The sequence below is a fragment of the Agelaius phoeniceus genome, chromosome 3, assembly GCF_051311805.1.
Source record: "Agelaius phoeniceus isolate bAgePho1 chromosome 3, bAgePho1.hap1, whole genome shotgun sequence".
Taxonomy (NCBI): Eukaryota; Metazoa; Chordata; class Aves; order Passeriformes; family Icteridae; genus Agelaius; species Agelaius phoeniceus.
Genome location: NC_135267.1, coordinates 84,217,399 through 84,244,599, shown reverse-complemented (window position 1 = coordinate 84,244,599; position 27,201 = coordinate 84,217,399). Strand labels below are relative to the sequence as shown.

Genomic DNA, 27,201 nt, shown 5'->3' with positions numbered 1-27,201 from the left:
GAGAGCTCAGTCACTTCTACCATTTCTTTAAAGCAGTGGTAGATAAGTGATGTTTTGAGTTTGAATAACTGGGTTTTGTGCAATGTCACTTGATACATACTAGGTTGTTGGTTGGTGTTATGCACTTTATTTTAGTTTGCATAATATTTTTAATGCACTGTGTCAGAGTAAGAAAGGGTTAAGTAATATGTGATGCAAGGTTTGTACCTAGTTTTTTTTAATAAAAATTATTATTTAGTTTGCCATGGCAAGCATTCAGAAGTTAGCACTTGTCAAATTTAGGATTCTTTGCTACTTTGATCTTTTATATACATTAATGTTACAATATCATAATTTCCAAGGGATCTTATCATATGTTTAGTTTTCCCACCTGCAGAAATGTGTTGGAATTTCTTTTCTCACTCTTACTAATGTTTATAAACTCTCTGAGACAGAATCTGTCTCATCATTTATGCCACGACCATCATGATAGTCTTGATAACCTTGTTTTAGGCTTCTAGATGCTGCTATAATTTGAGTATAAAACATGAGGGTTTTCTGCCCAATGGAGTCTCCAGAGGAAAGCTCAAGCTAATAGCAGTAAGCCTGTGATAGAGGAGGCTTCTAAGGTGATTAAAATGGGAAGAAATGTAGAGAGACAAATACTTAATGGATTAGTGATTTTCACACTTGTTTGATCTGCAACATCTTCAACTATTTATGGGGGAGGTTTGAAAACAAGAGAGTCAATTTCTCTCCTGATTGAACACTTTTTCTTAGTTTTCGGGACTCTTTTATAAGTTGTATGTATTATTTCTAGAAATTTGGAGAGCACAAACTGAGCAAAATAAACCATTTAAGTGTGTAAAAAAACCTTCTTTGACTCCAATTCCAGATACCAAAACAGATATTAAGCACAGTGATAGGGACTAAGTGATCTCTAAGTACGTGAACTGATCATCAGTGATCTGTTGCCAGGGAAACTGAAATTAAAAAAATAATCTTCCACTGGAGACATTATTAAGCAATTCCTTGTTTTATTTCTTGCTATCTATTAGAAGTTATCCCTTTTATGAAGTTAGTTGATTTATTACAGAGTTGATTGAAAGCAGTGTATTCACTCCAAAATACAGCCTATTAGACAAGCATTTCATACTTTTTTTGGTAGAATATTTCACTCCATGTCATCACATTAGTTTGTATTTCATCACCTACTGAAATGTGTTTTACTGGAACCAATTCCCACTTTAAATAGTTGTACACTTTTTTTTTTAATAAACCCTGCACATACATTAAACAACTTATAGTGACACTATGATGATGCCATGCCTGGTGATTAAAGAGATGTGATGACTGTAGAAAATTATGATCTATGCTAATGATTTACACTTACATATGATTAACAACTTTTATGTTTTAGGATTATGAGGTGGTAGAAATGGATCAAGTGGTAGAAATGTGGTAGAAATGTGGATCAAATCAAGATTCATCTCAATATTTTATTGCTTACTTTATGAAATGGTTTGTTTGAAGGGGCGAATTGGCATGATAGATAAATCAGGTGCATGCATAAGGAGTGAAAAATAGTTATGAATATATAATCCACTAGGTTTGGCTTTGAATTTCTGAAAGTTAACCTAGAACTGTCAGACACCATTATTTCCACTTATATTAGTAAGCTTCAGGGCTAAACAGCTGAAGGTTTCACTGTCTCTGTTTTATTGTTACATTTTTTAATCATCCAGCAAAATTTCATCTGAATTACATTAGAATTTTTAATATACTAATTCTATATGAGTTTTTCACAACAGTATGCTTTGATCTATAGTTTTCTGAACTTGAAAATTAATTTAAGATCTGTGCTTGCAACAACAGTTTTCTTTAGCTAGGGGAACATGATTTGGTTTGAATCAATCTACATAAGGATGGATAAGAAGGTGTTAAATAGTACTCTTACATTGCAAAACTAATGTAGCCAGCTGTTACTGACACCTTGTCCATATTAACAAGTCCTGGAGACTAGTGCAGTCGATGAAAAGTTTCAAATAAACTACTGCATGATAAATAAATTAAAAATAGTGAACCCATTAATAAAATAATGTAGCCATATTCTATTATTAATAATATAGGATATATTTTTATTGTGCATACTTGATTTTTTATTACATTTTTTAATGTCATGTATTTTGTCTACATGCAGTTGCTTTTGAGGAGAAAGTTCCGCAAGAGTTTGCTCTGTGGTTGGTCAAATTGCATCATTACAGTGTTCTTGGACTTTTTCAGGTGACAGCTTTGTCTAAGGATGTGGCTGTTCTGGAGGCCCAAATAGAGAGAATTACAAGGGAAAAGAATTCTCTTGCTAGCCAGTTAGAAGAATCACAGTGCCAGCTTGCATCTCATGAGCTGGAGATGAATAAGGTAAGCACATTTATAAAGGAGCATCGAACTTGTTTTTCCTTATCATTGTGACCTGAGAGAAGAGAATTTTTACCTTGTCCATTTTCCTGTTTTGGTAAGGAATGTGTGGTAACTGTAGAGACTTCATCTCAGCATCCCAGAGGCAACTACAGCTATCCTAATTGCAGGAGTAAAAAAATATCCTTTTTCATTTCCAAGTCACCAAGTCATTTCCAAGCTTCTGTCATGCAGAAGCTAACTTTTCTATTTTGCAGCTTATGAGGGTCACTATTTAAAACACTATCCCAGTGTTTCAGTAAAGAACTGAGCTTGGTCTGAGTGAGACAGTATAGACTTCAACAGTGTCCTTAACTGCAACCTGTGGGACTTGCAGTGCTACAATAAAGGGAGCTATATCAAAACACTGATTTTCAAGTTCTTTCCTTTGGATTTTTATGTAGTATGTTGTTTAATTTAGTATTATTGATAGTAGGGCTCTTACAAAGACATCTAGTTAAGAATTGCAGCTTAACATGCATCTTGTGTAGATCATCACTCATGGGTGCTTTCTTTTGCACATTTCTCAATCACTTAGAGCCTTAATGGGGGTCATAACATGAGAAAAAAAAAAAAAACAAACAACTTATTACAGCCTCTTGAAAAGTCTGTATTTCTTACCAATCATCCCAGGGCTCATCCTACCTCCCCAGTTGTTAACTGCAAGGATTTGAGGAGCAATTTATTTTTCAGGCCTCTAGAGATTTCAGGAAAAGTTTTCAACAGTTCCTGTCTTCCCCTGCTGCCCTGGCTGATAGAAAGAGGCAAAAGTATTGCAGAAAATTCACAGCAAAAAGTCATCCCAACTTACTGGAAACTTAATTTTAACTGTAAGACAAATGAGTATATTAAAATGTCAGAATGGTTTGATCTACCAATTCTGGAACACACTTTTGGTCTCTCAAGCTGGGTTCACAAATCACTAGCACCACTTACAGGGGTGAGGAGGTGGTGAAATAGGCAGTAGGTACAAATATTCATTGGTCCGAAAAGAACAATTTTGTACCCTACCAATTTGAACTTACCTCTCTGGAGATGATACTGTGGTTCTAGTCCCTGCTTCAATTCATGTTAAAACAAAGTTGAACAGGTGGTCACCTTGCAATAGTCTATTAATTTCAGTGTCCTGAGAGATTGGAAAACTTTATTTCTGTCCCTGTACTAAACTGAGAAGTCTTGAAAATCCTGGAGGAATTTCCCAACCACTGAGCTGACAGGACTGTGTGCATCACCCTGACATTTCATTGGCCATGTGACATCTTTGCTTGTGAATCTGACTCCTTGTTTCCAGACTCAGTTTGCCGTTAATAAAACCAGCAAATAACAACATTCTAGTTTTGATTTTTATCCAAAATATTGTTTTTCTTCATGCACCAGGAGTCAGGGAAAGAAAATATGGAGTGAGGTTCTATTTCCTTCATTCATGAGGAGACTGAAAAATCCATTATTAGGACAGCACCATCTGCTGATTCTTCTGTGTTATTCCCTTTGTGCAGTGTGTGGAGGAGCTGAAAGCGAGGCTTGCTGTATTTTTTTAATTTCATTTGGAGGAAGTGACATGTTGCATTTTGTTACATCCTTCAGATAAAGGAAGGAGGAGGTAGAAATCCAGCAAGCTATGCAAGCTCTGCAGCTGCATCTCAAGATTTTTTTTTTACTTTTTTTACTTGCATATAATATTTTAGTGTTCAAAAAATGCTTTAGAACTTTGCCGTTCTTCAGAGCATTTGCTGCTTTGGGTTATTTGAAATGGCTAAATTCACAAGTTGTCCTTTGAATTTATAAGTGATGCTACTTCTTGAAAGTTATGACAGTTGGTTTAGTTTTTTCCTAGAGTGATTTAATTGCAGTATCCATATTTACATTTTCCCTACCTTTTTTTTTTAAGGAGAAAAAAAAAAGTGAGAATGAGAAGAGGTATAAGACTGAAAAACATAAATTAATTTGGATTGTAGAATATGTGAGAATGTTTTTAAGAAGCACAGAGGATTGTAGCAGCAAATTAAAAGGGTGTACATTTTAGGAGCAAGTGCTGAGAGAATATAAGCAAGGCAGGAAAGTAGAGTGAGTTGGAAAGAAAGTTGACTAAGAGGAGCTATGAGTAAACACATTTGCATTCTCACTAAGGAATGTGCATGTATTTGGTTGGTTAATTAAGGTGAAATGAACAGGCACAAATTGGAGGTGATGGCACAGGGTAAGAACAAAAAGGGGACAGCTTAGATTGAAAATTGGAAGACTAACCCTGCACAGCAGTAAAGTTATGTGAAAGGGATTAGTGATCTTCTGGTTTTGTTATGTTTTTTTATTTCTTTCACTTTCTCTTAACCCCTTCACATTTCCTCTGAAGTTGATCCCAGATGGAAAGGATTGAGGGGGTAATATAACAAACACTCCAACAGCAGAGAATAATTGTCCTGTGTAGAAGTGATTTCCTGAAATGTTTCTTTGATCCATTTCTTCTGGACCATGTATCCATTTAAATTAGACTGGTTTTTTTAAAGAATTGATCTTCAGTTTGCAGTAAGTTTGTAATGCTCTGATCAAACTTTGAAAATTATTGTGTTAACATTTAAACAATTTCTTTCTCAACAGTGTAAAATTGGCAAGTTAAAATACACCTTTAATTAGGAGCGTGATAGATGCTTTACTTCTAGGTTTTGAAAGTGTTGACATAGACTTTCTTGGGATTTTACAGAGAATGAGAGAAGAGTATAAAACCAGCAACTGTCATTTAACTGTAGAGATAGATAGATGTTTATAACATAAGCATTTATACTTAGCAAAATCTTGATCCAAATATATTTGAATCTAGAAGGTAGTGCATATGTCAAAGTTCATGACTATATATAGAATTCAGATCCACCTTTCTATGTAAAAAACATTTACCATTTGTAGACCTAAAATATCTGTAAATTAAAAATATGTTGCATTTCAATGACCTGTAGAGGGCACCAAAAGATCTAATTGCAAACCCTGGGCTATGGATTCTTCAAGCTAACAGATCATGTTGTCTGTGTAATCTAACAGGTGTGTGGAGAAATGCGCTATCAGTTGAATCAAACCAAAATGAAGAAGGATGAGGCAGAAAAGGAGCTCAGAGAGTACAGAACAAAAACTATAAGGGAGCTTGAAATTAAGGACCAGGTAAGAGATAATACTGCTATAACTTTGCAGTTATTAGTTGCCTAAGTAGGGTTTTTTCAGAGGCTGGAATGATTCATTTTTCTAATAGTGGTCATTTATTACTGTTAAATGGTTTAAATTGATGGCAAAAAGCCAGCTTTTACTGCTAAATAAATACCTCTTGGTTATCTTAATCTTGTTTTCAGCCCTGGTTATGTTCAGTTTTGCGCATCACTCATTCCATGATTTCATATAGAATTACTCTATCATATTATTCATACCAGCTACTTAAATTCTATGTAATGTATACATGTGTTTATACACTTTTTCTCACAAATAAATCCACACATAATTACCTATACATGCAGCCTAACAGAACATTAAAGGCTCTAAGCATAACCTAACGATGCCAAAAATGAAAATCATTTATCTTCCAATTTCTTTAAAGAGTCAATGTTACTGAATGCTGGGATTTATAGGAAAGTTTAAAAAGACAAATCCAAAACAAAAGTAGCCTTCTAGAAAAAATAACAATAGAAAAAAATCCACTTGGCATTAACTGTTGCTTATCTAAAACTGGGATTTATATTAATACAAAAACCAGTATATGCCTTACAGGTTGTCTGTAAGAAAACATCCCATGCAGTAGGAAAGATTATTAGAGTAACCTGCAACATACTTGGCAAACAGTTTGAACAGGTGTAATCTGCATCTTTTGAAGTGCCCTTTTTCTGGAGGTTCTATCCATTTTTCTCTAGGACTTCAAACTTTGAGTATTCCTTCTTAAGTTTTGATTTGCACATAAGAGTCTTCTGAATACACATATATATAACATGCACATGAGGATGATTTTTTTAATATGCCTTTTTTTATTTGAGTAGCCTATCCAACACATTTTGAACCATTCTTTTTCTTTTAAATAACTGAACAGATCATTCCCTGTATAAGAATATATGTAGGGGTAAAATGAAGTATTTAAAAAATTAAATTTTTAATTACCAATTCCTCAAAAGCTGCATGTAGGACAGTAAGTTTATTAACTTAATAGTACAAGCTTAGTCTGGAAGCAATATTAATTCAAGTTATAATGAAAATATATGTAAAATCCAAAGGAGGAGCTTATTAGGTGAAATAACCCTTCAACCTTGTATAGAAAATGATACAGCGCAGAAGAAGAGAGGTCTTAAAGTGTTCTTTTTCTCAAGGTTTGCTTTTTTTTCACTCCTGCATCCTTTAGGCCTAGGGACACTGAAAAACAAAAAACAGGCTTGTCGTCTGTGTCTTGACAGATATCACAGATAAAAGAGTTGGCATAATCTTGGCATACAAATAAAACAGGATGTGTTTAATAAGATACTTGAAGAAGTATCTTGGATTTTAAATCCTGCTCTCCAACTTGCTTGAGGATTGCCTTTTGAACAAATTACAAAATTTAACAAAATATTTTAACCTCATGTGATGACATACTGGTATTTTAATCACTGTGGAGCTGAATACACTGAAATGTGGTGATTTGTAATTTGATATAAAGTGAAATTATGTGAGAGAGAGTTCCTATCAGCAAGAATTATTAGACAATTAGATAAAGATTAGATATTCAGTAATTATGTTATTGTGTTGTTCAAATATGATTGTTGGTTCCTCAAGAAAAGGAAAACAAACAATTTTGTAATTCTCAGACTCAGTATTTAGCAGCTGTTTTATAGCTGTGGCTCCAGTAACCCAAAAAGTTCTGTATAGGTCCTAGGATTATTTAATGTCTTAAAGGCAGCCCAAGAAGAGTGTTAGAGTGCCTTGTTCTGTTGTTGCCTGTTGGCTGGGGATTTTTAAATCAAATTTTAACAAATGTTAATAAGTTATTGCAAATTATTTTGTTTAAAAAAAACTAAAACAGTTCAATTGCATCTATCTTTGTATTTAAAGAAAACCTGAAACGTTTTATCTTATGTGGCACTGAATAGCAATAATAGCAAATATTAATTGTTCTTTGGTCTCTCAGCCATGACCTGACCTTCTGGCTAAGAGACAGAGCTGATACCTTCCTTGGCCACCATCTGTTCATAATAAATACATATTTAAAGTAGAGAGACAATAATGTAGGAGTATTTTCATACTATTCTGTATTAAATGATGGATTTTTTTTCTCTTTTAAAAACAAGGGATCATGTTTTGGATTGCCTTTTAATATATTCAGAGCAAGTTTACTGCTTCTTGAGATATAATTGTATTATTAATTATGCTGTGGATAAATTTCAGTTTTGAAGATATCTTTTATTTTACATAGAGTGACTTTTAAAAAAGGATTAAAATTATTCAGGTGTGTCAGAACAGACAGAAAGCCCCACATGTACAATTTAGGATCACCAGATACATATATCTGTATGTCAATTAAATACAGATTGGTATTTATCATATGCTGGTATTTATAAATCTTATTCAAAATTGAACTTATATCATTTAGGAAACCTAAAGAGAGTATATATCTTTGGTCTTCCTCCCTTTTACCCTAATATCTTTTTCCATGTATTTATTGTTTGGTCAGCACTAACACCCATGTGTCAATATCTGTAATAACTCTCTTATTAGCATTTTACATGAATATTTCTTAATAATTAAGAAGCAAAGAGCAATGTTACTATTTAAATTGAATAAGTGTTTTGTAATATCATCCATCATGATCCTGATTAACATCAGGATTATGGAGGGAGGTGGGGGGAAAGACTTGTACCACACAGTTTCTCTACACAAAACCCACATCTGTTCATCTGGCCCGATATGTTGTAAAGTAGCATAACCTACTGCCCTCTCTTTTTCTCTCTCAGCCAGCCCTCCCATTGTGGATGTAGCTGTGCTGAAATAACAGTGCATTGCTTAATACTTTTACTGCTTAGGAACATACTTTATAGATTATATGAATATAATGCCTTCATGGCAGTAAACTGTGTCCACACTAGGGGTTGTACTAGCACAGCTATATCAGAGAAGAGTCACGCCCTAACCTAAATTGCTGTTATTAGAACAAAAATTGTGTGGCATATTTGACACAGCAGGGCTTCACTTTTATAATACTTTTTTTGTTAATTTGTAAGCACTGCATGGCATAATTTATGCATTTCTAACAGAAATCATACTTCTGACACACTATGAAATTGTTCCTCAGATTAACATCACTTGCTCTTTTCTGCTCTGCCTTATAAAAATAAAAATGAAGTTCATTTTTAATAACTTGCTTTCTGTTTGTATGAAACAATTTATATTTGGCTTAAAATCTTGCAAGCTTCAGCATGTAGAAGTGAAAACAGTTTTTAATATTGGATTTTGCAGTCCAAGCCAATTTGGGCATCCTCCTTATTAGATAGTTCTTACCAGTAGCATGGCACCACTGGGAGTTGTGGTGTCCTTGCAGTAAAGTAATAGGGCATGTTAAATTCAACTGCAGAAAATAACTGCAGCTTTTCAATTTTGTTTTATCAAGTTTTGTGGAATCAGATAAATACTTTGTGTAGAAATAAATCCAAGCTAGTAATCTAAGCCTGTAAAAAGTCTTTATATTTGGGCAGATATAGTTAAAAAGAAGTCAAGATTCACTGACATGCATAACCTATACAAATAGGAAGAGCTACACACCAAAGTATTTTTGTGCAGTATGACAGAACCTAAATGATGTCTCTGTACATTATAGACTGACAATTTTGCAGACAAATAAAAATCTGGCAAAATTGCAGTCCAAAAGCACTTTGCCAAAGGGTATTTTGGGAATGTTTATCTCATTTGTCATAAATCCATGATTTATAGTAACCTAATTTAGATGCTATAAGATGAGAGATTACTGACTCTGTCTTCATCAAAAATAGTTCAGGCCAAGAATTTGGGTATATATCCTGGAAATGCTTCAGAGTATCCAAAGCAAGACCAGTAACACCTTCTGAAGACCCTGGTTCACTGAAATGTCTTTTTACAAACAGATATCAAGCTTTCTTGATTCAGGCTTTAAAATACTAGAGTTTTCAACAGCTGTGACATTCAGCATATCACCAGATGTTTGAAACTTGCACGTTTTAATAACTGATGAAGATGGGTTAGGATTATGTGTTATGTGTATTCTTGTAACAGTCTATATCTATATCTGATATTCTGTTTTCGTATCAGTTATAAAGATGCTCTGGAAATTCTGTTTTGAAAAGAAATTCTATTAAATCATCATTGCGTACTTGAGTAATATTTGGCAGGGGAGAAAACCCTCAAAATTCAGAAGATGGCTTGAAACTCTTAGCAGGAAATTTTCTCACCTGGTCTGACCTTGAGTATAATGGTCTTAAAAGTAGCAAACCCAAATTGCTTTTGGAAAAGAAAGCATTAAGGAAATGTGATAACCTTTACTGTGACTGAGCTCTTCCTAATTAATCATTTTGTGTTTTGGGCATTGAATGCAATAATTTGAAAATTAGTAAATAAGGAGTAAAATGGCAGTACTTTAAGCCTTGCAAATTTTCTGGCCTGCTCAGGAGTAACTTAATTCTTTTCTTTATAGCTGAACTTACTTGCTCATTTTAAGATTTTTGAGGAAGACATTGACCAACAATCTTGCAATATATATAAAATTATTATATGGCTGCTGCTGCTCTGCTATGGCATAACTTTTCTCTGTCAGCCATCCATTCCTCAAGAATCAGTGGTATGAGCAGCCTTCATTAAATCCTACCTATTTCCTTAAGAAAAATCCTTGGGACTAGGATTCCCAGTGGTAGACTTTTCTTTACTCACTTGTCTTCATTTTCTGTACAGGTCTGCTTCCCCTAAGCATCTAGCCTGCTAAGAGGAATAACACAGGATCAGGATTTTATTGTACATAACACAGGATCAGGATTTTATTGTTCATAGGTGTAGTTTGGCCCATGTAACTTGGATCTGTGTTCTGTCATCCATGGTGATGTCACTCCACAGTATATGGAAAGAGAAAATTGTTTATGCACATTAAAAATTATTCAAAGTAGGAAATGAATTGCACATCTCTTGATATATTTGGTTTACATACTTAAATAAATACTTGGTTTCTCTTGGTTTTTTTTTCTTCTTCTCTGACTAGAAAATATGGTTGCTTTATCAACAGTCATTGTATCAACAATCAGAAGAAAAGAAGTCCCTATCACTTGTCAGTTGTTATTGCATAGGTTTTCTTTTCAGCTATTCCTTTAATACTGTCCAGGAAATAAGAACCAATCTCACATCAGTAGTCTTAAATAGTGTCTGAAAGGATAAAAGGAACAGGTTTTGTTCTTTCCTGTTTTTCAATAATGAAGTAGGTGTAATCTTCCCCTTCCTTCTTTCTACACACATCCTTCCTTTTCTGAATTTTTTTATCAGCAAGTGAACCATATATTTTGCACTACCTCATTGTCCCCATCTCCCACCTGTGCAATCCATTAACAAAAAAATCATCTTGTTCCACTGCGAACAAAAACGCTTTCTTATCTCGGCTGGTGCCTGCTGAGCTAATCTGTAGTATAGCAATGTTCTCTGTTAAAATGTGACTGTAGTAATCTCTATGGGATTGGAAGTTTTGTTCCTGAAATAGTATTGCAGGTCAGATATTTTGGCAAATTAAAAGCAAATATTTTCATGGAAATGATGCGGTAAAATCCTTGTATAATATGTTTCAGCCATTCACTCTTGTCATTTCCCAGGGTATTCATCCACAGGGACCATGTTGCTCTTCAAGAGCTTGCACAAGAACAGACCTTAAAGATTATTTCTTAATTTAAAAATTGTGTGTGTGTACTCATAAATCTATACTTTGCAACACATTTTTCTTCTTTCCCCAGCTAACAACCACAGGTAAAAAGTTTGCTTCAGTGAGATTTAAAGTGTGTTCCTCTAAACACATCCACCCTTCCATGCTATTCTCATAAAGTTCCTCCAGTACTTCTGCTCTTCCTAGGAAACTGCAGGCTCCATTCTCTGTTAATTATCCTTTAGTTTGGAAGCAGAGTTTGTGGCTGATGGCCTTTGCCTAGGTGATGCTCTTGTCTTGAGGCTCTGCCATTTGGTGGAGCGCACAAGGTGTGTGGTACTGCCAGGTGCCAATCACACTTTGCAGTACAAGGGGCAAAGGGGTCACAGAACTACTTGTCTTTGAGGAATTCAACAGTCCCACCAGATCAGGTTAGGATAACAGCCATCTAAGAAATCACAGCCTGCTTTGCTTATCTAGGTAGGCTATATCTTTCTTATCTCTCTGGTCTTTACAGATAAATTGATTTGAACCGGCCATACAGAAAAAAACTTTCCATGTGTGTTTCTTGGGGCTACTTCTCATGTTTCTGCTCAGGTTACTTGCCCTTCCTGTCAGGAAGGGTTTTCAGATTCCTATTTTAGGCTAAATTATTTGTAGAATTTGCAGTAGTTCTGTGTGGTTTTGTAAATTAGCCTCTTAGAAAGAGGTGGTCTTTGTGAACTCCTTTAAGCCCTGTGTACCTATTGGTATATTCTCACAGTTTATAATAAATCTATTTCCAGAATGGGGATTTCCCCTTGGAAACCACATGTAGCTTTCACAAGTGCTTTGTATCCTTGTTCAGATTTGAAAGGGAAGCAGCAGTAATTCAAACAGAGTGCAAAAGGGAGAAAGCCATTGCTGGGATGTGGTGGGGGTTAACCTTGTGATGGCCCTAACTCTCTTTCCAAAGTTGGATAGTTCTTCAGGTGCAATATGCTATGTCAGATGGCCATGCCTGGGAGGTCTGAGGTTTAGAGACCACTCCGAACCTAGAGTGCTTGATTGATATAAGGATTAGGATAGAAATGACTGCAAATGACCCCTGCTGCATATGGCCTGATAGTAATCCAACTAAAACACTTGAAATCTTTCTACAAAACTAGTCTTTTTTGTAGAGCTTTTTTAAATTTAAAAAAAAATCCAGTTAGTTCTGTCCCTGGTTAATTAGTATATTATTAAGTATGGAAGGCAACATGGATTGAGATCAGTGTGAAAATGTGCAAAAATTTCCTGTCAGTGGTGAAGATAGTATTTAAATGTACATGCAAGGCTATACTGGGGGCACCTCTTTGAAAAGACTTGGTGCTGAGTACTGTCACTGGTCTCTCTGCTTTGAAGGCTACTTTAGTAAATGTGGCTAAGCTTATGAGCATCATGGCCTGTTAAAGTGTATTAATCTGAAGTGTGTATATTTTTATAGATTGCATTTTTATTTTTTATTTTTATTGATTGCCTTTTGGGGATGTACATTCAAATACCAACCACCACCATGATTATATTTTTATTATTCTATATTTTTCTTCTGTTTTTGGTTCTATTTTATGGCACTTCAATCTTTTAGTAATGGTGGCAAATGAAGTATGAAACAAAAAAAAAATTGTAGTGTAAATTCACAATAATACTTTACTCACCAGAATTATTTTACTGCAGAATTTGGGCAATGATATAGTCAGTGCAGAATTTCCTTTTCAGGTTATACTGTGTATTTTTTTACCTGATGAATGAACATACTGGGACAACAGTGAATGTCATAAATCACTTAAGAATTCATTTCGTTTTTGTTAATTTTTCATTTTGTTAAAAGTCTTAAGTTGTTTTTTGCATTTTCTTTAGAGCACAAGTTTTTTATCACCACTTAATCATTCTCATTTGTTAAAAAAAAGTATCTGTCTTTTCTGTCAGTTTGCTGTTATGTAAAATTCTGTGAAAAACATCTGCCAGTATGAAACTTAAAGTTGCATTTTTTGCATACAATGGTATCAGCATTTGTATGAGAAGAAATAATTATTTTATTCTTTAATTTGACTTGTTTTGAATGAAATTATTTCACTTAATCAGATTTTAGGGAGATAGAGATGTCTAGTTTATTAAAAAGTGTGTTTTTGCAACATGACTAAGTATTGTTAGTTGAAGATAACGTCAGATAGGTTATGAAAAGGATATTTGAGGACTAATTCAGTTTTTGAGAAATCATTGTTTATGTTTTCCTGAAAGTTGCACTTATGTCACTGAATGAGCACCTCTAGTGTGGTCTCCTAAAAATGCATTGTAAAAATCTGAAGATAATTTTTAAATGCATCACAAACTAATGAATGAAAACTGGAACACTTAAATACTTCAAGAAAAAATACAAAAGGGTCCTATGTGATCCAAGTAGAAAACTTAAAATATAGAAGGTGGTTGGTGGCAATACTGAAAAAAGAAGAATTGATTTAGAATAAAATTTTACTGCAGTGGTACTTCACTAATCCTTCATTTTTGTTTAAGTAAAACTTCTTTTGTGTAACTGAGCTGAATATGGATTCAGGATGGTGTTAGTGTGTTTCAGCTTATGGTGAGTAATGGTGTTTCTCTTACTGAGGTTTAGCCTGCCATCTTTCCATGGCAAAGTGCCTGTTGATATTCCTGGGAGTTTGGGCAACTGCAGAACAAGACATTAAATAGTACTTTTGAAATTATGTGCAGAAGTAATAAGAACATTAAAGTTGCAGAGTTAAGCACCAGAAGTTGCCTGTTCTAACCTTAATGTAGTCTTGTTGTACGTATACATTATGATAATTCTGTTCCTTGTTATACTGAAAATCTGTTTCAGATTTTCTTAAATGCAAGATTGTCATCTGTCTTTTTGCAGTTCTGTGCTCCATCTCTTGTCTCTCACATACATTGAAAAGTTAAGTACCTTGAAGAAATAACTTTCTGATCATGTGGTAAAAAGCTGTATCACAGGTGATAGGCACTGAGGGATAAAATTAACACTGCATGAGAAACAGAGCTGTCAGCAAAATGCTTCAGTTGGTGGCTTGTTTCTGTTTCTGTCCCTACAATTACACTGTGGCCTGGATAGCAGCTACAGAACTACTTACAGCTTCCTGACAGAAGAAATGGTAACTGAAGTAACACAAAAATTACTCTGAGTAAAAGTTGGGAAAAAACGCTGCTGATAAGGTTCCTTGCAAAAAAAGTGAAGAAAATTCATTGATGCTGTAATTTCTCTGTAGATTAAATCCCAATTACATTATGATGACCTAATGATGGACTAGATATGTTTCAGAATTCAGGATAGAGTGTATTTGTGAAACTATTATTGTTAACAGGCGAGAGAAGAGGGTTGTTTTTTGTTATATTAACATGTCTCAGATTCTGAGGGTTTATGTTTCAAACAATTACCTGAGTTTTTAAACAGAATTATTCCATAGTGTTGAGAGTATGATGTGCTTTCAGCCTTATGTGTTTTCACCACATAAATGTGGTATGGTGTGTGGCTCCTACCAAATGATTTTGAATGAACATTTTTTGGTGTTTCAAAAAGAATTACTTAGTCGATAAGCCTAAATATACCTGGATTGGCTGTTTCTGAGTTGCTGTTAACATGCTTTATTGGGCAGCATTTTTTGTGCCATCTCTTTCTCATGAGATTGTCTGCTGTTTCTGCCGGGGTCATTACGAGAATTCTAGAACATAGGTCATGCTGCAAGCACCTCCAAACATTGGTATTTCAAGGTGTTTATGTATGTCTGTATATACCTAAGCACATGCACAAACATGGGTGTGCATGAGTATAAAGGAGCTGATACTGGATTTTGGAATTACTGATGAAAGTAGCACAAGTAGAATTGTTCTTCAAGCCACATTTTTATTTTTCTTGATACTTCTAATAGAAATTATAAGACACCCGTGAATGTTTAAAGATCCTGTCTTGAAGTGACACTTCCCTATCTGAGAATTTCCCCCTGCACTTTCATGACAACTAAAATCTATGGATGTGTTCTTGAGTTCAGCCCTGAAGGTTCAACATCTGGCTGATGGAAACGAAACATTTTCACCAGAGGTTCTTGCACTTGGAATTTGCTTCCTTCTGTGGGTCTGTGTCAAAACCTGACTGAGCCTGTTTAACTCGAGGCAATGGTGTAAAGCCCATCTGTTCCTTGAAACTTTTCCCTGAAGGAGTGATCTGGAGTGTATTTATATTCCCAGCTGTGATTGTGCTTGTTTTAAGTATTTAGCTGATGCTTTTTGACTAATTTGTGGTTTGGGTTTGTTTAAAGGTGTGCTGAATGGATGCACTTTTAAAGCAGATTTTAGGAATGTTGCAGAATTTCCCTATCTTTAACTTGTGAAGGCAGTGAAGAGTTCATGTCCCTGTTTACTATGAATGGAGAAATAACACTTATGAACTGCTACTGTTAAGAACAGAGAACCCACTGAGATTTCTATTTAAAATACACAAAAGTCTGAAAAGTGGAAATGCAAAGCATTTGTAAATGAATATCTTAGAGCACATCATTTTAAAATATTCTGTCAGTGTAACAGGTTATTGTATTTTTTAGAAGGGAAGAGTACTAACAATTTTGTAGATAGTTTTACTATCTTTGCATTTGGACTTGGAATGGCCAATACAATTTGGTAGGAGGTGCATGTGATAAAGCAAGGTGACATTTAAATTCTAATCAAAATTTCCTTCATGAACCTTCATTGAGTGTTCTTTGGGGGGAAAAAAGTGTACAGTTAAGTAAATGGCAAAATTAAAAAAAACCTCAACACTCTTGAAATGGTCTTGTTTTTCTGGATGAAGAGATTGATTGTATTTGTCTGACATCATAACTGTAAGTAGTTTAGATTAACACTTTTATGGGAGGAAAAGAGACAATGTTATGAAGGTGCTTCAGATGTTTGTATTGGGGTGCGTTTATGTTCATTTGTTCTTGTAGGATGTTTGAATTAATAATTTCAATAATTAAATAGGATAGTGCATCTTTTCCACATGAGGAAGCTATCACAAATAAGCTATGGTATGAGTTTAAAGTATAATAGCTATTCAGCATGAACTTCTTATGTGAACAATTTTATTCTGTACTACAAATGACCTTTCACAGTTTAGTTGACTGAAAAACATGCAAGTTCCCTCCAGCCCCAATGACAAATAAATATTTATGTAGGGAGTTAGTGCAGAACAGTTCCTACATGATAAAACTACACTGTCAGCTTATTCTGTACTCTACTGGCCTTCCTAAAAGCATCCATAGAACAAAGTATAGTACTGTGTTACAGTAACAGATATATTCCTACAGGTACTTGTATGTTGTATATGGACTTGAAGAGAAATACATTGTTTCTCAGAATTTCTATGAAAAATGTTTAAATTGCTGACAATATGACTGGGATAACATAAATCTAGTACGTATCACTGGACTTGAAGATGCTGGTCATGCAAGTTCAACTATGGTTATTTGTAAATAAGTTAATAGACTCATCAACTTTGGTTACTATGTTGATTTATAAGGACTAAGGATATTAATAAAATAATAGGATTAACAGCAGCTGGTATGTTTAGGGTTCAGACAGAAGTCATAAATACTTCTTTTCAATAATGGTAAAACCACAAAATTATCTTTATTCTCTTCTGTAATATTAGGTGACAAAGCTAAATGCCCCCTTGTCACTGGTTATTTAATAGGCATTAAAAAAAATAATAAATTGATTATCACAAGAGGTATCATATGTCAAGCAGCTTCTGAAGATGGCCACTGTTCTACTGCCTTTCTGGCTCTCTAGCACAGGAAATTCAAGCTACAAATATGGAGCCTTCACATGAGAAAAATGGAAAATATTTGAATGCCTGTAACTCTTGAGCTGCATGAACATAATAACATTGATTTTATATTAGAGTATTTAAATAAGAAACACATTTTAGCTTTTCATAAGAATGAAATTTCAAATACTTTAATTTGCTTGTTTTGCAGTTTATCAAGTAACTACTTTTGTTCAAAAACAGAAGTGTGCATTATTTTCAGGTGCTTTGATCACTTTTTTTTTGTCTTAAAATGTATCTCTATGCATTTCTGAAATACACTTTCTTTGATTCTATAATTTTCTAAGAAAATAGAAAAACTGGGATTAGAGCTCAATGGGAACAAACAGCGTTTGGAACAAGCCCAGCAGGATGTGACAGAAGCCAGAGAGGAGTGCCTAAAACTGACAGAACTGCTGAGTAAATCTGAGCACCAACTGCACCTCACCAGGTACCCCTTATCCTATTACATGCTGTAGTACCAATTTCATTCTGCTAATTTTTTGCCACAGGATTCCCCACAGTTGTTGTAGATACTTGGAGTCATTGCCTACACGGGCAGCCCTCAGCTGTGCTAGATGGAGATTTGAATTAGTGAGTTATGAACTACAAAGTGAGTTATCAACTATAATTTATAAAAGTGAATTAGTAGTGTGTAGGAGAGGCAGTGTTCAGCTCTGGTGGTGAGGTGGCATGGTTTTAGGCAGGAAGAAGAGCATGGGAGGCTGCAGCTACTGTTGCTGTGCTTAGTAGGACAACTATATTTGAAATGTTGTTTAAGACTGTAGTGTAGAGCAGCACCTTTAAGCAAAGGAGTTCTCAGATTAATAATCTGAAATTTCTTCAGCAGAATGACCAGGAATATGTATATTAATATATAAATGAATATAATTTTTCTGTATGAGGTAAGCTTAAGTATGTGAGGAGGGTGTTTCAGTCTCTTGCTCAGTGAAGAGACAGTACAATGCATTGTGTAATGAAAGACTTCCCCTGAGCCTATTCTGTGCTTGTGTATAGTTCCCAATGTCTTATGCTGCACTATTCATTACATGTTTCTACAAAACTCCAGAAGGCTGACATGCCAATTATTCATTGCAACTTGAGTTTGGGTAACTGCAGAACTTTTTTCCTTTTGCCTTGGAAAATGTAATTGTCCAACTGTTTGCAGGCTTTTGGTTGCGTGTGTGGGTTTTTTGTTCCATTGCCCTACTCCCCCCAAGAATGAACATCCATAAACAAATCTGGCAGCTTTCACTCAGTACTTAAGGGAAAAAGTTAAGTTAGTTTAAATTTTTCATGGGGGGGAAAAAAACTTAGATTTTTATCACTTAACAGAAGTCTGTGTGTTTATCCAAGTCTTGTACTTTTTGGGCTTTGTGAGAATTCTGCCATTGAGTAAATGGAAATAAAATAGAGCCTTGTCTAAACTATTAAATTCAATGAATCATTTTTTTATTCAGCTAAATTTCTGTGTAATTCAGAGCACGGTTGTTTAACAGATGGAAGAAAGTACCACTCTAACAGCCTGTATTTAGAGAAAAAAATATGCTAGAGGTTAATGAACTTGAAAAAAGTTTTGGGTGAGTTGTTAAGATATCTAAAGTTTGGATTTAGCAGAACTTTATTAATAATGATTTGTTGTGATAGCTAACCAAATGGCTTTACCACGCTCCTTTTAGCAAAGGCTGATTATATGCAATAAAGCTCTGGGTATCTTGGAGGAAATCTGACTAGCGAATCTATAATTTTTAAATTTTTTTTGGTGAAAATACTCAAAATGTAAAAATGAGAACTATTGCCTGCTTTCACATAGCAAAGTAATTAAAGCTGGATACCTAACATAGAGATGATTTAGGTAGCTTTTTGATGTACAGTCTCTGACTCGGAAAGTTTCTGGGATGTAAATCATTAGAGGCTGGGAACAGTGTTTTGGGCAAGTAATGCTCTGTGCTGGCCCTGTTCTCATACAATTTCGCAGAGGCCTGCTTTTTGAGACAGATGCTGAACTGCCATGGCTCCTCTGACCTAGTGCAGACACCCTTCTGCAAGGTCCTGATCTCTTTGGGGTTTTATTGGTTGTTTGGGGATTTTTTTTGTGGGTTTGGGGGATTTGGTTGGTTGGTTGGTTGGGTTTTATTTTTTGGGGGGGTTGGGTTGGGGTTTTTTTTTGTATTACTGTGTGTTCGTGTTTGGCATCTCCTTACAAGAATTGAAATGTTTTCTATGCTGATGTGTATTTATTGGAAAAATAATTATGATGAGGCATGGGAAATAGGTTCAATTTTTTTTCTTGACATTCCCCAAATTCTACAACACTGTGTACATTTTTGTGTTCTCTGTACACTTGGAGCGTCTGTCTGCTTTCAAAGAATACCTTAGGTGATGTTGCTTGAAGAAGAAGGGGGGAAAAAGAGATGAGCAATTCATTGCTCCTGATCTGTTACCTGTTTACCCCTTGAACTTAAATCCATAGGGCAGGGTTTGAATTGTTCTCGTAGTGTCACCTGTTTTCCCTGCCTTGCAGAGGGAAGCATCCCCTACTGAAATGACACTTGTCCTTAGCCTGTACTCGTTCTTCCTCTCAGCTCACCTCCTGGCAGAACAGGTTTTCCATGCTAGTGAAGGTATAAAAGTTACATGTCTCTAGGGGCATTAGTTTTGCATTTTGAACTCAGTATGTTTTTCATGGATTGGTACATCCATAGTTGTTGCATGTAAATTATATTCACTTACTGTTTGCCTTCTTTCATTTATTCCCTTCACCTCAAATGGCAACTGTGTCAGTGAAAATACTTGAAGGGTAGGGGTAATAGCAATCCTATGGGGGTTGTAGACTCATTCACTGTGGCGCTTGCCAAGGAAAACAGATTTTAAGCTCTAGAGTCCTGCCTGTGGGAGGTTGCTGCAGAAATTGCACTGATTTAGTGCATCTCTAGGGTATTCTGGCCTTGGCCTCGTCTTGCTGATTCTCTTCTTTTCAGGAGAGGACCAGCTGGTTCACTCCAAGTCTTCTCACAACACTGGAGTTGAGGGAGGCCTGTACTGCTGTTACACCATTGTGGATAGTCTTTCTGTTGCCTTGCATGACCTGTCTGTGCTGTTCTGGCAGAAATAAGAGGTAGCTGAGAAGATACAGAAAGAATTCTTTGTTTTGTATGAATTATTGCATTACTAAGGAGAAAAGTGGATCACTAATCCACTGATTCTAAGTTTCGATATTGTAAATAAATACGATTATAAATGAATACAAAAACTTTGGATTTTAATGTATAAAAATGAGGTAAATGTATATGAAAGGAATTGATGAGAAAAAAACATGCAGTCTGTGTCATAATGAGAAAAGAAAGTACTCTGCAGAACAGCACTCTTCTCCAGGAGTCCCACTTCTTTGCTGCATCCTAGTTTTCAGACACTGTTGATTGATTACCAACTAAACAGCTTCTAAGTTAACAAAATGTACTTGTTAAAAAGGAAGAAAAAAAGGTTACAATTAGCTATTCTAAACCATTGCCACAGAGTTTAAAATTGCCTTTTCCTGTCACCTTTCTTCCTGGAGCAATATGTTGCTTAGAAATACTTGCTATTAACATGCACTTTCTGCTATTGAATCTAGTTAGTAATTCTAATTTGTATGTCTTCAAAAGACAAGGGAAATGCAGAACTTCTACTGTGTAGTTTTGCTTGTCAGTCATGGAACTTTGCAGATGTCACCATGCTATGAGACTGACCATGATTGTTTAAAGTTTTCTTGAGGGTTTCTTTTGCCCTAATTTCAGCTTTGAGGTTAGTGTAGTAGGAGATTCTTACAAAATTAGTTCTTAAGTCAAATTGCTCTTACTTTTGCAAGGTTAGGTCTTGCTAATTAAGCTTACCTGAAGCCCTTCTTCAAAGGGTAGAAAACATACAGGTCTATTGTTCTTAGTTAACGAGAAAATAGTCATTAGAAATCATGTCAATATGCTCATTGAAAAGATCATATAAAAGATGCAAGATGTTAACAACTTGTCCGGATCTTAGTGTGCCATCTAATGTAAAAAATATTTTTCACTATTCTTGTGTAACAGAATCATAATTAAAAAACATTCTTTTTTTTCATTCAAACCAGATCTGGAGGTATTATTTGTTTCAGGTGCAGTCACTAGTAGTCCCTGTTCACATACACCAAACAAGTTAAATAAATCCTAAGAAGTGAGGGAATCACCAAATTTCAAAATTGAAATTTTATTATGTCATCATGCATTTTCTCAGGCATGAAGATAGATAGATAGATAGATGGATGGATAGATAGATAGATAGATAGATAGATAGATAGATAGATAGATAGATGGCACAAGATATTTTTGACTGAAATGTCATTTGAAATTTGATAGGAAATAGAATTGACTAGAATAGAAGTAGATTTATTTTAGTTTAAAATCTATTATTCTTGTTTGCTTAAAGGAAACACTAAGAACTTCTTAAGGTCAGCTTGTTGGTAGGGCAAAATTACTAAATTAACATGTGCTTTCACGTTCAGGTGAGCCACCAAGCTGCCCTAAATCCCCTCTTGAGGGACTGAAGTTTATATTACAGTGAGTCAGTGGGTATTGTTTTTCTTGATTATTGTTTTTCCCCCATTATGTGATATTTCTTCCCTGTTTTTGACAGTGATATCTCTAGAAAGCAGCATATCTAAGGACATGCCAATTGGGTTTTAGCAGTGCTATGGTCATCCTACTGTGCGTGGGTGCTTCTTGCTAGTTTCAGTGACTCCATTAAGACTAATTTCTATTACACGTACAATAAGTAAAGAATATACTCTCCCAGATTAATGTGGCATTATTTAATCTCTGAAGCTCTGGTGTTGAGCTGTATGTCATCACCAGTGTTCCTTGTTAGAATTTGCAGCCTGCCTCATTCATTGTTCTCCCTATTTAAGCTATACTATTAACTGATAAAACATAAACTTCCTGGGGGTTATACACAGCCTTCTAGGGAGTTGCACAATACTTAGTATTTATTGTGGAGTTTTGTTCTAGTAGTATCTATTAGTTAGCAACATGCTTAATACCATGCCTTTTCCAACAATTTTAGCACCCCAGAGTCCATCATTTATGCTGGGAAGAAGTTTTGGAGAAACGTTGTTACTAATATTAAATGACTGAGATATGCTCAATCTACTCAGACTGACTAACTGATGAAAGTACCAATAGCGCTAGAATTGGGGGTGTGGGGGGAGGAAGCAGAAATAAGGCGTAACCAGTGATTGATTTCTAATTTTTTTGAAAAAAAAAATCAATATGCAAAAGCATTATTTTAAAATGCAGGGATGAGCGATAACATGAAACAACTCTAACTAATAAACTTTTTAGATTCTGCTTCGTATGTTTACTTTTCATTAAATGTAGGGACGGTTGCGACTATGTTGTTGTGATTCAGTCAACATTTATTTCTATCTGGTTTTCATATACAAAGGCATCAGGATGCCAGAAAATAAACTGTTAACGGAGAATTAACTTCTTTGGCACGCTTTCATACTTATCTTCCAAATTAAAGAAAATGAAATGGGCAGAAGCAGAGTGTAGATTACCTCCTTTTTGTCAAAAATGGTGGGAATTTGAAAATTAATAATAAAAAAGGGAACAGATGCAGTAACATGCCAGAGGGAGATTAATGTGGAGAGTAAAATCTGTGAGCAACAAAACTGAAGCAAACTGAATCAGTGGGAGGTGGTTGTACAATCAAAATCAGGATAAAAGAGAAATTACAAACAACCCTGCACTTGTCAAAGTAGTAGTAATGAAATCCTGACTCTGCCAGCAGCGAGAACCTGTGTTAGCACTTTGGGGTAAGGCCGGGAGCCGGGTGCCAGGTAGGAGGGCAGCGCGAGGCTGCTGGGCGGCAGCCATCGCGTGTGGAACAGATGGCGGGGAAAGCTGGCCGGGGAGGGGCTCCTTCGCACAGCTAATCAGACAGTAACGGATAGGGCAGCTGGGAGGACTGACCACCGCCAGGCGAGCGGCGGGGTAGCCGCAGCCGTGCGCGATGTGTGCAGTGGTGTGCCCGCCGGCCGCACGCCAGACCTTCCAAGGTCTTTTCGGTGCCCAAATTGGGAGGCGGGCGGGGACGGGCCCGGGCCCGCGCCGGCTCCGCGGCCCTCGGCGGCCTCCGCGGCGTCGAGCGCGTCCCGCCGGCGGCATCGCGCCCCCTCTTTCCTCAGAAACGCGGGGCTTTGCTCTCGGCCCTGTCCTGTGCCGAGGTTACGTGGTTTCGTGCCTTGCCGTAGCGGTACGTGGCGAGGGACAGAAATGCGAAAGCACGTGGGTCCGCGGCCTGATCCGGGAAAGCGATAAGAAAACTTTGCTCCCGTGGAAAGGCGGGAGAGCCGTAGGTCGGCACCTTCCCACAGGACCGGGCCCCTCCAATGGATGGAACCCGTTTTCTGATGTTTTATTTTTGCTCGGAGGAGGCACTTCCCTGCTCGTAAATGAGAGCTTGAGAGGGATGAATGGAGGTCCGAGCCTTCTGATCCTGAGTCACATGAATAATTTGACTCACGTAAAAAGTAAAGATCAATAGGATTTCTTGTGCAAGTAAGAGGTAGTCATGTGTGAGAGGATTACGTGGTCATGCCCCGTGTTGATGACTGTCAGCTTGAAAGAGAAATGAAAACAAAATTTTACCGAGGAAAAGGGGGAAATAAAATCATTACCTATTACTACCTGTGTTTGTTTGATCAGGATATGTGATACTTTTTGAGACAATTTTAACCAAAAAAACCAAAGTGTCCTGCACCTGCTTTTTGAACTTGTGTGTATCCTGTCTGCAGAAGGTTTATAGTTTGGCTCAATTATCCATTTTGAGCAGGGAGGGGAGGAAACATTACAGGGATTTGAAACAGGTAGTATAACATAGCCATATGCTATTTATGCAGCAGTTTCTGCAATAAATCTAATTTGGTGCTGTCAAAAAAAATTAGACTTATTTGCTATAGCAGCACATTAGTAAATGATTGTGGTAGCTTTGAAAGTTGTCATTCACTCTGCTTTACTTGCAACTGAATCTTGTAGAGCTTTTTTCTGCTCCCCCTTCCTTTTCCCCTGAGCAACTCTGTGAAAATCTGAGTTCTTTGTCCTGCAGCTGTAGAAACTGCAAATATTTTCACTACTGAAAAGAAGGGCTTGCTTTAAGGGAATTGAAGAAGGAGGTGGAAGAAAGAATAGCCTCTATTGTTAACAATCATATGAATGCATATGTGGAAAAATCAATAAAGTGGTAGGGGATAAATTTTTCCCTTGCCTACAGGTTTTCATAGTGCAGCTGAAATTGTTTATCTGATTATACAGCATGTAGATAAATTAGCTGTTCTGCGTTATTATAGAAGGTAAAATATTTTACCTGCCACGATAAGACCATATGCTGCTTTATGAAGACTGATACTGAGTGATTTGAAATAAATCGGTTCTGTCGTCTTCTGGCAGGGCGTTGTAAAATTTTCTAAGCTGATACACTTTGTGTCAAGATAACACACAATTATTTAAATATCATTCTATTTAATATTTTAAACATATTTAAGTGATTGTACAAACATATAAAGACCATTGATAAATTTTATAAGGGAAGGAAAGGAAATGTAAGTGAAGGAGTAAAGAACAAATACAAAATCATATATTAATTTTGAACATTAGAGTGTTTATAAATTACTATTAATTTTAAATTAGTTTTAACATGGTTTACAATTGTATTTATTTTCCTACAAGAAATATTTCTTAAGGAAAAGGCAATAATATATGTTCAGATTTTAGTATTAGATTCATCTAAATTTTTTTTCACGGCATTTAAACTGCAACTGGTCACATCAATGATCACATCAGGTTGTTGAGGCAGCCAAATTGCTACTGCATGTAGAGTGTGGTTCAGGAGCAGTGACAATACTTAAAGTGCTTTGGAGCGAGTGTGAATTCAGATGAAACACTGAAGAGACTAACTGCTGTAGAAAACAAACATCTTTATAAGGTCTTTGTTTTGAGCAGTTATTATTCAGCACTAGCAGTAATAAGTTTATGAGTGTGTATCAAATATTTACTTTGGTCTCATTCAAATTAGGTTTTTTATTTGTGTGACTAATGACAACAGGATAATGATTTATTTTTTTTGAACCAAAGAAGTCTTTCAGATACATGTATTCAAGGCTGCTGGATTTTTTGCTGAATTTGCTACTGGAAAAAATGGTTCTGATTTTTATCATTATTTCTGACTTGTTCTAAAGCTTTTCTCTCAAGTACATCGAAAGGCTGTTTTTACAATAAGCTAAAATGTACTTTTTCTGTCAGCATTTGGTATTTGTGAACTTCAACAATTTTAAAAGCTGTCTTGTGCTTTCAGAAGTATATTCAGAGTTGTTTATTTTGTGCAGTCACAGTGGTTGATTTGTGGGTATTTTTCCCTTACTGTGCAAAATTCTCCTCCTTAAGTTCTTGCCTAGAAAAAAAATTCAACAGAGAACCCAAAAGGTCGTCAGCTGGAGACTTTATGCAACTTCACATTGAAGAGCATCAGCCTGTAGGTTGTCATTGCTAGAGAAAGTAGCTGGTGGATGGAAGGAGGAAGAGAAAGAAATCACCTGAGCACGGCAGCCTTGGCCGCCCGGCTGCTCTCCTTCCTCAGCCCTCGTGCAGCGCCCTTGCGCCGGTGGTTGGGCAGGAGAGGCTGAGCTGGAGATGCCTGTCCTGAGTGAGCAGATGAGCTGCTGCCGGCTGCTTGACAGGGCTGAACTCCTTGCCCTGGCTGTGCTGGCAGCATGGCAAGGCTAATAGTGTGCTGCTCTTGGTTGCCCCTGTGGATTTGGTGGTTTGCATGTCAAAGTATAGTTTTGTAGAAATAGGAGCAATTTTTCACAATTAGCTTCTCCCTGTTGGTCAGTTGGCTTCTACAGGACTTAAATCACTGAGGAATTAAAGTGTCTCTGTAGTCAGGTGGGACACTGCTGCATCCTCTTTTTGTACCAGGGTTCCTCTTCTATTTCCAGTGCATTTGTTCACCTGTATCTGGTTTCCTATGGAAGAAGACCATGGCGTAAGAAATTACTTCCTTGCAAATGCAGGGACTAATCCCCATAAAAGTGATAGATCAGTATTAAGATTTTATTCAGCTAAACTTAGGCAGTATTTGTCAATGCAATTTTCATTGAAGTCAAATTCAGACCTAATGTAAGTACAAATGCAATTCTGCTAATGAGATTGGATTACCTCCTGGATTTGATCCAGAAAACTTTACTTTAAATTCATTTTTGGTAAAGAGGTAGTAAAATGGGTGGTTTATTGTAATTGCGTACAAAACTTCAAATATTTATTTTTTAGTATTGTATTTATCTTGTGAAGGGTTATCTTTTTTTGAAGGATACCAAGGTGTGCTGTGAAATTGAAGGTATTTCTTGTTTTAGAAGAATGAGACTGTCAAGGAGGTTAGTTAATAATTCAGGAATTTTTGGTTATTAGAGTCTATTCCTGAAAAGAAATATGGACATAGGAATTGCTAAAAATAATGTATCCTGTTAACAATAAGAATTTAGTTTCAGCCTGTCTTTACAATTTGCCTCAATGTGGAAGACAGTATTCTAACAAAGACTTGCATATGTGTATTCTACAAGGCTTGAAAACAAGAAAAAAATATTCAGGATTTTTTTTACTTTAAATAGTGTTGCATTTGAAACATCAGTAGGTAAAAAAAAAAAAAAGCTGCAGATTAAATAATTTTAAATGAGTGCTCTTGATCACTTTAAGATTTTACTGTAAACTTACTCATTCAACTGTTCCCATTTTCTCTTTGTATTTTTAGTCAATATCTCTGTTACATAGAGTCAGAGTCAAGTCTTCATTTATTATTTTATTTATAATATTTTTATTAGCCTTTTCCACTTCTTCACATAGCTCTGCAAAGTCTTTCTCAGATTGTGCTAGCCCTAGCAAGAAGGAGCAGATACATGTATTTGAAGAAAAACATGTTAGCTCTTGGAGTTAACAAATTATGATTAAAAGCTATTATTTTGCTTCTTACTATTTCTCCTATACCCCAAACTGATCTTCACAAATACAGGACT

At 35.9% G+C, this 27,201-nt stretch overlaps 1 protein-coding gene across 5 annotated transcripts in view; it reads left to right on the top strand.

Moving 5' to 3' along the window:
- Nucleotides 1-27,201, top strand: part of SDCCAG8 (SHH signaling and ciliogenesis regulator SDCCAG8) — a 105,946-nt gene that overhangs the window by 21,102 nt on the left and 57,643 nt on the right. For all 5 annotated transcript variants that reach the window (XR_013181434.1, XM_077175770.1, XM_077175767.1 and 2 more), the window contains exons 11-13: nt 2,263-2,397; nt 5,464-5,580; nt 17,432-17,574. Coding sequence is in view for 4 of the 5 variants with exons in the window: in XM_077175770.1 (XP_077031885.1) it covers nt 2,263-2,397; nt 5,464-5,580; nt 17,432-17,574 (395 nt within the window). In the remaining variant the exon portion in view is untranslated. The remainder of the gene's footprint in view (nt 1-2,262; nt 2,398-5,463; nt 5,581-17,431; nt 17,575-27,201) is intronic.